Source organism: Maniola hyperantus, chromosome 4 (genome assembly GCF_902806685.2).
Source record: "Maniola hyperantus chromosome 4, iAphHyp1.2, whole genome shotgun sequence".
In the NCBI taxonomy this organism is placed as follows: Eukaryota; Metazoa; Arthropoda; class Insecta; order Lepidoptera; family Nymphalidae; genus Maniola; species Maniola hyperantus.
Window position 1 is genome coordinate 13,690,012 of NC_048539.1, and position 12,420 is coordinate 13,702,431.

Consider the following 12,420-nt stretch of genomic DNA (forward strand, 5'->3'; position numbering starts at 1 on the left):
CGGGTTAGCGAGGGGGCTGTGCGACTGTTCGGGGCGTTAAAAAAGAATCAAAATAAAATATCTATATCTACAAAACAGGTTGTTTGGAAGAAGTAGTTCGGTGTCGTTACCTCCTTGATTGCCATCTCGACCTGACGCGGACTATCCCTATTGGAACAGAAAAGTATTTATTCGAGCCGAGCTATGTTCATTCAATACAAACAAGCTATGTAGTCGGTTGCCGGAAAAAGTAGATCATAATGGCACTGTAGTCACAACTTTGTTACAATAAAGACTACATTCCACTAAGACTAATTTTTATTTATCGTAGGTACCCACATTTACAAATTGTTCGTGAAAATAAAAAAATAATGGTATGCAATACGAACGGGGATAAAATTTTGTAAATACTAGCTGATGATGCCCGCAACTTCGTCCGCGTGGATTTAGGTTTTTTAAAAATCTCGTGGGAGCTTAATTATCCGAGATAAAAAGTACCATATGTCCTTCCCCGGATGTAAGCTAACTCTGTACCAAAATTCATCAAAATCGGTTGAACTGTTGGGCCGTGAAAAACTAGCAGACAGACAGACACATTTTCGCATTTATAATACTAGATGATGCTCGCGACTTCGCGTGGATTTCGGTTTTTTAAAAATCCCGTGGGAACTCTTTGATTTTCTGGGATAAAAATGGATGTAAGCTAACTCTGTACCAAATTTCATCAAAATCGGTTAAACTCTTGGGTCGTGAAAAGCTAGCAGACTAGTATTGATTAAATTGGATAGATAGTTCCAACTCTAACTTTCGCAGATAAAATATGAGGTTTAGAAAATACAAGCAAGGTAGACAGCACACAAAAGGCAACAATAGAGTGGGTTATCTTGATATCGGCTCTATACAACAGAACTGAGGCTTCATAAACTGACACAGATATTAAAAATAGCTTGAGCATAGATAGCATTTCTATTTTTCTTATTTGATTCATTTTTAGACTGCCTATCAGAACCACACCACGTTAGGAATTAGATTTCGAGCGTTACGTACGAGTACATTACAACTATGGCTCATTACTAGGTTATTACTGAGTTTGCCTAACGTAAATTATTATTTACTAGATGACGCCCGCGACTTTGTCCGCGTGGATTTAGGATTTGAAAGTCCCATGGGTACTCTTTGATTTTCCAGGATAAAAAGTAGCCTATGTCCTTCCCTGGGATGCGGCTATCTCAGAATATACTTTATTATGCGTCGCGCCGAGTATGAATAATTTAAAACGAATACTAATTAGTATCAGCTGCTACGTTCATTAAGGCATGTCCGCAGTCCACACGAGATACAATTAGGACTTCGTTAATGACAATAAACTGTCAAGCGCTCATAGTATAAACCATAGTATGTTCCTTGGTACAAACCGTGAGAAGCTGCACGCTCGGAAACATAGTTTGGCTAAAATAATTATGATACACTTAATTCTTATCTAGGACACACAGAATTAAAGCTGTGAGTTTTGGCAGACAACATTTTATTTAGCCTAAGTTCAGAAAGAACGAATTCGCCGCGAGTCCTTTCGCATACCATCTCATTCAAGCGTTGACGAGGTATTAGGCGAGGAGATATATATTGCGTCTTCTAAAAAATAATCATACATATCATTTCGGCGAAATGCATGCGACTTACACATGATTCTATTTCGCTAGACTCTCAACTTGCGCAAATTCGCGGCAAGTCTTTTCGCGCATACGAGCGAATGTCAACGTCCAGAAGGAACGACCAACACATATTTGGATTATTATTTTTTGAAAAAAAAAATTGCCAAATGGTTGGTCTTTTTTGCTTTATCTATAAACAACTCTGTATCTAAAACCCAAAACCATTCCATCCCATTTCTCATGCGTAGCACGTGAGCGAAGCGTATATGAGTTCGCGCGAGAGTAGCGGTGAATTTGCACTTTCTGAACATAGCCTTAGTATGATAATACATTATAGCATTCGCAGACATGACAACAAAAGCTGCAAAATGTCTAGGCGTTTTAGCACTCAATATCATGTTCAGTAAATCATGCCAAATGATCGTTAAAAATTGCAGACTAACACGCATATCGAAATGAAAAAGTGCTGTAACTCCGTGAGCTATAACCAAAGTGCTGTTTTTTCGCTATAGTGGATAATTTTGACTCAATTTTTTTTTAATTACATGTTAAATGTTTTGCCAGGAATTTTATTACCTTTTTGCCATTTGCGGACTTTAGTCTAGCTAGATCTCTTCGTACATCGCCTGACGTTATTATTTAAAGCGATAAGAACATGTGGAGCAACATCGACCTTATATGCGAAGCTCGGTGAAACTTACTCTCCGAGCATGTATCGGCATAGGGATCCAGCTGTAGTATATAACATCATGTATAGGTACTGAAAAGTGACATACCATTCCGGCACATTGAGCTTCTGCAACGACCTCTGGACCCGGAGTTCGTGCTCAGAGAGCACGCGATCTGAATTCTTCTGCAACTCGTTTTCTGGAGGCTGAAACAACGAAATTGTTTAAATATTAATATATGTCATAATGACTCATAATGAGTAACTAAAGGGGTTCTAATATTTTAGTATGGAGCCTGGCCTATCTATTAGTCTACCATTTTATTTTTTATTCAAAATAGCGGCCACGCATAGTCTGTTTTAATCATAGAGATAGTGTCACCATCCAAGGACAAAACTATTCTAAAGCGTCAAGTTACCGAACTAGCTTATACTTTAGCTAAGTTATACTGATGCAGATGGCTAGACTGTTGTGCTTGATAGGATATATCTCGGTAACTCACTCACAACTATGAAAGACACACTTTGAAATATTTTGTCTTGTACTCGTATAAGACTCGTTTGTATCGATCTGTATCGATGACAGCTATTGATTAATAGGTATAGGTTTTATACTTGGTTTTATGCGTGGCCGCCATTTTGGAAAAAAATGGCGGACTACTAGGTAGGCCAAAATCTTCCCAAACCCAAATAAACACTTGCAAGAAAAACCTACTTACACAAAATAATCTGATAAATAGGGACTTCTAATTTATTATTAAGGATCAAAATGAAACACGGAAGCAAATGTTATATTATCTTTATTATAATTTGTCACAGTCGCTTATTGTAACTAAACATTTACCAAATCATCTTCTTCAGGTGCTAAACGGTAAAACGTTTTATAAAGAGAAGGATCGTTTTGTGGAATATTAAACTTCATCAATTCTTCATTTAAGTTGTCCATAGAAGAGGAATCAGGTATGTTTTCTTTATTTTTTAACGATTGGCGTAACTTGTTACATGCAAACTTAGTATAGGCTTCTTCCTCGTCACTATCAGATATGTCTGATATCTTGTCATTTATATTATGTGACTGACTTATTACTTTTTCAGAATCTAATGTTTCTCTCTCAAAAATACTTTCTGTTAAGCCGCACATCTCTACTATTTCTGACCAGGATATAATATCGTCAGTTTCCATTGCTGTCGTTAATCCATGAGTACTATTTATAAACTCACTAGTCTCCTTCGACTCCATTAAATCTGACACTCCGTAAATAGTTTCATACCATTCGAATTGGTCCAAATTTTCAGCACTTGAACTCGTTTTATAATGTGGTTTCTTCAAAGTTGATGTTACAGGACCGGCAGTTTGCTCTACATTCGAGTGGAGTATGCAATCATTTTCAAAATCAGCGTAATCGGGCAAGTCAATGTCTGATACTTCAGTATGTATTCTTTGCGATTGTATTATAGAAATGTCTATATCTGAAAAGTCTTCTTCAGGAGGCGGCGGTATACTTTCAAGCAACTTTTTGAAGAAATCACGAACTCGTTCATCATTATCGATATTAAGTTTGGGTATTGCAATCTTAATTTCTGTAGTAATCGATGGCTTAACTTTTTTCAACACTTCACTACCTGTGGAGTGGTTATTAGACGTACTGTCCGTGGAATTTCTCTGAGAATCAAATTCTCTAATACATATCTTCGATTTCCATTCTTGGTGTTTGTTGAGAAACCCTTTGACAGTCAAATAGTTTTCGTCTTCGGATTCACTTCTGGGGATATCCGGAAACTTTGTGTAGTATATATCCCTCGGAAGCGGTTTGGAGTACACATGCTCCGGTTTCACATCTTCGAAAGGTTCCATGTCTTGCGTAATCCAAATAGTGTCGAGGCAATACCAGAATCCATTTCTCTGAAGAACCTCTTCAGTGGTCAATAACACTATTGAAACCATAGTGGCTCAGCAGTTAGAAGTTCTCTTCTACTGCTCGAGGTATAAATTCTAACTGACAATCTACAGCAGCAAATTAGTTGAGCAAAGTCAATATTTGCCCAATACGTATGTAGTTTCGAAGACTAGATGACTTATTAAATGTACACATCTCTAATTGACTTGTTATTGAAAAGTATTTTATCTCTATTTGATCCATTAGTAAATACAATAGTTTTGGTGCCTAAAATATGATAATTTATCAAGAATATACATACAACTCAATTACAAGCTTTATGTTCATTCATCGATAGAAACTATTCGACACAGTTCATTGATCTGCTAAATTAAATTTGTCAATAGATCCCATTGTTTCATCTTCCTATCCGAACAGGTTTCAGGTTAATTAAAAGATTTCGTGCCAAATGTCAATTGTATTTCGTACTAGACGGCGTGACCTTGAATTTATTAGGTATTGGACTCACCCTGACGTCAGAAGAAGCGAGAAGGGCACAAGGGCCGAGCAATCCTACACTCTCCCAGCAAGTCATTTTCACTAAAAATGACGTTTACACTCCCGTTTGTCCTTCGCAACATGTACTTGCATATCGGTTTTGCTATCACATTTCAATGCACCAGTGACTTCGTAACAGATTACGTAAGTTGTAAGTGAACTGCCTAGTGTTGGTACCTAATTAATTTTGATAAACAAGTAAAGCAGATACACAAAGCGTAGCCGTCGAGAGGAAATAAAGCAAGCTGCAATATCGAGGCGGAAAGCGCTTTCCAATCAAATCAGCATAACGTTGCTTATTGAACGTTAAAACCCAATTACGAGGCTAAATCGGAGCGCCCTGGGGGGCTCGGTGCTTATGGTCGCTCGGCGGCCGGTGTCTGCTGCTTGGGCTGGCATGCGGGGTTCGGGGCGCCTCGCGACTCTGCCTATGCGGCACTCCGCATGCTGCGCGGGTGGCCGGGACAGGTGGCCGCGGCGGTGCCTCCTGCCAGACTGAGCCACGGTTCGTGTCCTTGGGCTTCGCGCATGCGTTCACACACCCTTACTACCAATTTCTTGTCTTTAACAATGCGTGGAAACGTCTCATCGCTGTGATGGCACACGTTTCTTCAGTTAAGCTTTTCCTCAGAATGGGTATTGCTCCTTTGTGCATTGTCTTTTTTCATTCGTGGTCGTTATTTTCCCCTCACTGTTACTACGTGTAACAATAGGATCTTGTAGCGCGATTCTGAACTGTTAATTATTTGTGTTGAAGAACTGCATTAGGTTATAGGTATAGTATATTGAGGGAAGGGAGGGATGACAGCGCATACTACTCGATTGGTTTGGTTAAGTAGGTATACTTAACAAAGGTCGGTAACTGGATAGGTGACCCACTTTGGAGATCAGAATTTGGCCTCTTTGTTTCCCCCGTTGCCTCGGAGAGCACGTTAAGTTGTCGGTCTCAGTAATTATCACTAACTCTGATAATAGTCGTTAAGCCAGTCGAAATCACACTCTAAGCTGAGTTAAGCGAATGATCTGGGAGCCCACCGCATTATTATCCCAAGTAAACCCCTACCATTATATCGACACCTGCAAGGCAAAACATCGTAACTCACTTTTTAGCGATTTTAATATTCTTAGTGAACAAAATACGCTCACCCCTTTATCTAAATTAAGTCGCGTTACGATTTTAGCTTGAGGAAAAAGATTGTAAGTCAGCATCCATTAAAGATAATAGGTATATTTTATCACACATTACTTGCCATTACATAGCGGCCTTCAATAAATAATATTACGTAACTAAAATCTAAAATATATAAAAGGAAAAGGTGACTGACTGATCTATCAACGCACAGCTCAAACTACTGGACGGATCGGGCTGAAATAAGCATGCTGATAAAATCAGAAAAAAGTACTTACAATAATAACATATAAACTATATGAAAGGTAGATATTCCCTTGTTGAGAATTTTTTTTAAAGTTTGATAGTAATAACAAATTTTTAAATCTTTGAATGTACCCTATTTACCTTTAGGCTTTGAGGGCGTGGTTCTGACGCGCCCGACCTCGAATATCCTTCTTCACGAAATGAGACGTCTCAGGTGATTGAGACGGCTTTAGGCTCGGAGCAGTCTTTTTGGTACGGCGACGTTTCAGAATTTATATTTATATTTTCTTCTTTTTAGGGTTCCGTACCTCCAAAGGAAAAATGGAACCCTTATAGGACCACTTTGTTGTCTGTCTGTCTGTCTGTCAAGAAACCTACAGGGTACTTCCCGTTGACCTAGAATCATGAAATTTGGCAGGTAGGTAGATCTTATAGCTGACATTTGGGGAAAAATCTGAAAACCGTGAATTTGTGGTTACATCACACAAAAAAAATTAAATTGTAGTCATGAACAATAATTAGTATTTTCAATTTTCTAAGTAAGATAACTTTATCAAGTGGGATATCATATGAAAGGTCTTCACTTGTGCATTCTAAAACAGATTTTTATTTATTTTTATGTATCATAGTTTTTGAATTATCCTGCAAAATGTCGAAAAAATACGACTGTAGTACGGAACCCTCCTTGCGCGAGCCTGACTCGCACTTGGCCGGTTTTTTCGTAAAATAGCAAGGTTTTTATCATGATTTACACAGAGTGTAACCAGAACGCGGGCAAAAACGAAGACAGGTGATAGTATTGATGATTACTGATATGATACAACAACAAAAAACGTGAAAAATAATATTTAAAAATCCTATAAGATATATAATGTCAAATAAAACATCTGACAGACGGTAAAGGTCAACGAACGTTGCGTGAGTAGGCAACTCGGAGTCTATGCTGCGTCGTAGGCGGGGCATTGACGCGAGTTTTGCGCGCTAAACATTGCGGGTTTGAAATATTATACTAAAATCACTAAAACTACAAAATAGGCAAGTAGGCAATACACGATGCTAGGTATAACATAACATATTGCATGCTAATAGGCAGAATTTGGCTGTACCTTTTTGTTTTTGTAACATCTCAACTGTTTACGCATATTCGCAATAAAGAAATTTGTATTGTATTGTATTGGTTATTGGTATTGGATTGTGTTTAGGTAGTATAACAATAGCGCTAAGTTTTTGCTAGCGTTCTGGTTACACCCTATATGGTAATAACTTATTTTTTACTAGATTATTTTATTTTATTTTACTCATTTATTTGTAATCAACAGCGTTACAGATACTATAATTTTACATTTAAGACTTAAAATAAGGCCAAATAGGATAACAATTTTGTTTACTATTACTTAAAAATAGTTATTAATTATAACAGTACGTTTGAAGAGAACAAATAGTTTAAGCAAGATTTACAATATAATAATAATATAAAAACAATGTCAAGTAAAAATACCTAGCAGGTGATTCATAACATGCATGTGTGTGTGTATGTGTGAGTGTGTGTGTGTGTGTGTGTGATTATGATTCCGACTTCATCTGCGTGGATATAAGTTTTTAATAATCCCGAAATTCTTCGATTTACTTGCATAAAAAGAAGCCTGTGTCGGTATCCAGGATGCAAACTATCTCTGTACCAAATAAAAGATGTCTGCGACGTCGTCACGTAGCTAAACCTAGTTGAATAAATTACTTGGATAGGTTCACTAAGCTGTGATAGCAGAGTGGTTAGGACGTCCGCCTTCTAATCGGAGGTCGGGGGTTCGATCCCGGGCACGCACCTCTAACTTTTCGGAGTTATGTGCGTTTTAATTAATTTAATATCAGTTGCTTTAACGGTGAAGGAAAACATCGTGAGGAAACCTGCATGCCTGAGAGTTCTCCATAATGTTCTCAAAGGTGTGTGAAGTCTACCAATCCGCACATGGCCAGCGTGGTAGACTATGGCCAAAAACCCTTCTCACTCTGAGAGGAGACCCGCGCTCTGTAGTGACTTAGTGAGCCGGTGATGGGTTGATCATGATGATGATGAAGTTCACTAAGTAGATACAGTAAATGGTTGACCTTTTGCTATGATCTTGACTAAGGTAGTTAATAGTATATATTATATTGAACTGGGGTGGCAATTGTAGGGGTGGCAATCTTTTTTTAATTTTACCTTGTGATTTTATTTTTTATGTTTTTATTTGGAATACTGAAAAAGATCCTAAAGGCAAGAGTTATGTTTGGCACTTTGTCTAAACAGCAGATGTCAAAAAATCCGGCCAAGTGCAAGTCGGTCGCGTCCACTGAGGTTATTGTACTTTGGGAGGACTGCAAATATAAGTTTGTAATCGCAAAAAATATTTTTTTATGTGATTTAACTACAAATTATGACATTGCGGTAGATATTCTGTTTCTTGTTTCAAACATAAAATGTTTACTTAACTATTTCTACCTTCGTGACAACCCTATTAGAACAATAACGACGAGGAAATTAACCTTGACCCGATATGATATTTTATAGAATGATAAGCAAAGGCCAACGTATAGATGTTAGATGTATCGTAGAATTGCATATTGCATGATGCGGGATGAAAGATCGATATAATTGACTCTTCATAAAAGATGGACAATAATAAGGATTGCGGTAGTAATCTATCTTCTATCTTCTATCTAAATATATAAAAGGATTGACTGACTGACTGACTGATCTATCAACGCACAGCTAGATCAAACTAGATCTCGAAGGTAAAAAGTATATGCCATATTTAAAGCCTTAATTTAATTTAATTTATACTTTATTGCACACAACATAAGTAAACAAAATAAAAACATACAAGGATCTTAATCTAATAGCTGTAGCATGCAAAGGCGGCCTTATCGCTAAAGCGATCTCTTCCAGGCAACTTTTGACGAAAGGAATCACGAAAGCACGGGTTTGTGCGGACATCGGAAATAAATATAAATATGGCATAAATCTAGCTTCTGAATATATTGGCATACATGTTTATCTACGACGTATAATGCTATAACTAAGTGTCATCAAGTTAAGCACTTGTTCAGGCGTTAGGCAAACGATGTAAATGACAATTAGCCTGCATCGTCTAATGGATTGCACGCAGTCAGGGCTCGTTTAGCGACTAGGCTTTAATTAGGATACATACTCGTATTATTGCAATAGTATGCAAAAATGATCTCCCTTGATCTAGAATAATTTTAGATCAAGGGTGATTTGCAAGAAAACATTATACCAATTATTATTATCGTAGGACGTTTTTCTTGCATCCCATATCACAGGATTCATTTGTTTTCGTGCCTATTTCAATGGATGCCCCCCAACGCCGTTTCCCAAAAAGCCCCTAACTCCAAAGAGTAGTTAGTGAGTTATAGCTATAAAAACGTATAGGAACCAAACTAAAAACTATATTCCAAAGGATGTCCTACAACCATGTCTATGCTGCCGTTCGTTTGATAAAAAGCGGCTAACTGGAAGGGAAAGGGAAAGTGATTTTCCAAACTATTTGCCTAATTTTTGAGCCACAGAATCCTGGACAACTTAGTACAAGCCAAGATAAAATGCAATCAAGTGAAACCCTAAACTGTGTAGTTTAAAAAGTTACTGATTTGTTTCAGTTCTTTTATAATTCTGGCGAAGTAGACAATCCCACAAGTTTCCCGCGCCGCATCTTAGGCCACATCGTCACTTCACATCAGGTGTGATCGTGGAAAGCGTGCGCTTATCTATACCAATATTATAAATGCGAAAATATGTTTGTTTGTTTGTCCTTCCTTCACGCCCTAACTAAGCAGCCATTCGACTTGATTTTCGGCACAGAGATAGTTGAAAGGACGGAGAGTAACATATTCTACTTTTTATCCCAGAAAATCAAAGAATTCCCACGGGATTTCTAAAAACCTAAATCCAATCCCCTGGACATCATTGTAGTAGTGAATTAAAAAAAAAAATTACTAATGTCGGTCGAAGTCGCGAAGTAAATAGGCTTTGATATAACGAGATCCCCTCATCAATAGTCTAGACTTCCCTTTTGCGGCTTCAGATGACACAATGAACAAGTAAGGAAGCTGCCACAAAGGCCCGTACAAACGAGAGTAATGACTGAACATTTTCCTTTGCGCTTTTCCCCTCATTTTACTGGTACCGTGCATTTTACGTCGTCGGTCGTTCCAACTATTTTGACAGTTGGCAGCATTGGCATTCGCCCAAATCACAATGCAAGGGGCAAATGGGCAAATCTTTAACTTTTACGTGTGGATGTTGGTTAGTGTGAAAATACTTTTTAAATCGAATGCGTTAATTTTTTTGTAATTCAGATACAAGTTAGCCCTTGGCTGCAATATCACCTGGTGGTAAGTGATGATGCAGTAAGATGGAAGCCAGCTAACCTGGAAGGGGTTTTTTTTTAAATAGAGATAGCGAGCAAACGAGCAGACGGGTCACCTGATGTTAAGTGATTACCGCCGCCCATGAACATTTGCAGCACCAGAGGAACTGCCGATGCGTTGCCGGCCTTTTAGAAATGTGTTGGTCTGCCCCTTGAATAAGCCCATTTTGTAATCTAGTGGGAACACCGCCGATGGAAGTCTATCGGTTGATCATGATTCATGAGGATGAAGTTTTAACCGCGTGCACTTTACAGATTACCTATCGGTTAAGCAATCAAAAGTCATAAGCGGAAATTAAGACTGATATCATAATAGGTACACGACCAGGTAGTAGGTACTCAGTAGCAAAATTTCTCCATAAACAAAGATAATGTCTGTTTAATTTACAACGCACGGCCGTACAACATTGCTTTGCGGCCTTATCGCAAGGCACACGCTATGCAACGAAGCTCAAGAATTCCTAATAAATTAGGGTTATTGTAGGTTGTAGAGCAGAGCACTCTAGTGTTTTCGTGTAGACATAAGGCATGTAGACTTGTATAAACTAACTTATGTACTAAATTGCAATGCAATGAGGGTTCGGTACTACAGTCGTATTTTTCAGGATAATTCAAAAACTATGATACATAAAAATAAATAAAAATCTGTTTTAGAATGCATAGGTGAAGGCCTTTCATATGATACCCCACTTGATATAGTTACCTTACTTCGAAAGTTGAAAATAGCAATATTTGTTCATGACCACAATTTTTTTTTTGTGTAACCACAAATTCATGGTTTTCAGATTTTTTCCCGAATGTCTGCTATAAGACCTACCTAACCTGTCAAATTTCATGATTCTAGGTCAACGGGAAGTACCCTGTAGGTTTCTTGACAGACTGACAGACAGACATTCCGTTTTTCCTTTTGAGGTACGGAACCCTAAAAATATAGGATAAAACCGTCAACTACGGAATAATACAACGAGCTTATGCCCGCGACTTCGTCCGCATGGGCTACGAAATTTTCAAATCCCTATTTTACCCCCTTAGGGTTTGAATCTTTAAAAATCCTTTCTTAGCAGATGTCTACGTCATATTATAGCTATCTGCTTGCCAGCCAAATCCGTCTAGTAGTTTGGGCTGTGCGTTGATAGATCAGTCATTCAGTCACCTTTTCCTTTTATATATTTAGAGATACCATATACAATGCTTTTCACTATGAACTATCACATAACAAAGAGTAAATCAACACCTAGCCCATATCCTGCCGTCCGAAGCAATCAGCTAAAGTGGGGTGCCGTCCGGGCGCGATACTAAATTGAATCAAATTGACCGCTCACGAATTAAGAGAGCCATCTGTTGAATAACCCCCTCTTAACAATGAATGATGGGAATTGGATCACAATTGTATAGGATTGGATTAAAAAAATCCAACTTCCAAAACTTCGATGTTCGGACGGGATTAACCAAGAAGAGCGGTCTTAGCCTAGTAGTTCGTCGCGACGTCAGCTTCCTATCCGAAGGGACGGGCACGCACCTCTTAACTTTTTAAAGTTACGAGTGTTTTAAGCAATTAAAATATAACTTGCATTAATGATGAATAAATATCGTGAAGAAACCTGCATACCTAAGAGTTCTCCATAATTTTCTCAAAGGTGTGAGAAGTCTGCCAATCGGGACTTGGACAGCGTGGTGAAATGTGGCCTAAGTCTTCTTACTCTGACAGCATTCTCAGTAGTGGGCCAGCGATGGGTTGAGATGGTGATGGTGGTAGTGATGAATCACGACGCAAAGCGGATTTGGAAGTAAAAGTTGGAAAACAATCGTAAATGATAATAGGGATCAGTTGAGAAATCTTCTGGAGCACTCGGACTTACAAAGAGCTGAGGTGCCGTCAAAATCT

At 38.2% G+C, this 12,420-nt stretch overlaps 2 protein-coding genes across 6 annotated transcripts in view; both read right to left on the reverse strand.

Annotated features, from left to right (window-relative positions):
- The window catches only part of LOC117997325 (nascent polypeptide-associated complex subunit alpha, muscle-specific form), a 110,699-nt gene that overhangs the window by 12,985 nt on the left and 85,294 nt on the right, over positions 1 to 12,420 (reverse strand). For all 5 annotated transcript variants that reach the window (XM_069509903.1, XM_034985587.2, XM_069509901.1 and 2 more), the window contains exon 4: positions 2,408 to 2,505. In XM_069509903.1, the coding sequence (XP_069366004.1) occupies positions 2,408 to 2,505 (98 nt within the window). The remainder of the gene's footprint in view (positions 1 to 2,407; positions 2,506 to 12,420) is intronic.
- On the reverse strand, positions 3,049 to 4,355 carry LOC138402216 (uncharacterized). Its single transcript, XM_069498033.1, has one exon. It carries the CDS (start codon positions 4,241 to 4,243, stop codon positions 3,131 to 3,133), a length of 1,113 nt encoding a protein of 370 aa, XP_069354134.1. The 5' UTR covers positions 4,244 to 4,355; the 3' UTR covers positions 3,049 to 3,130.

Coding starts and splice junctions, on each gene's coding strand:
- LOC138402216 (XM_069498033.1), bottom strand. CDS start 4,243: ATGGTTTCAATAGTGTTATTGACCACTGAAGAGGTTCTTCAGAGAAAT.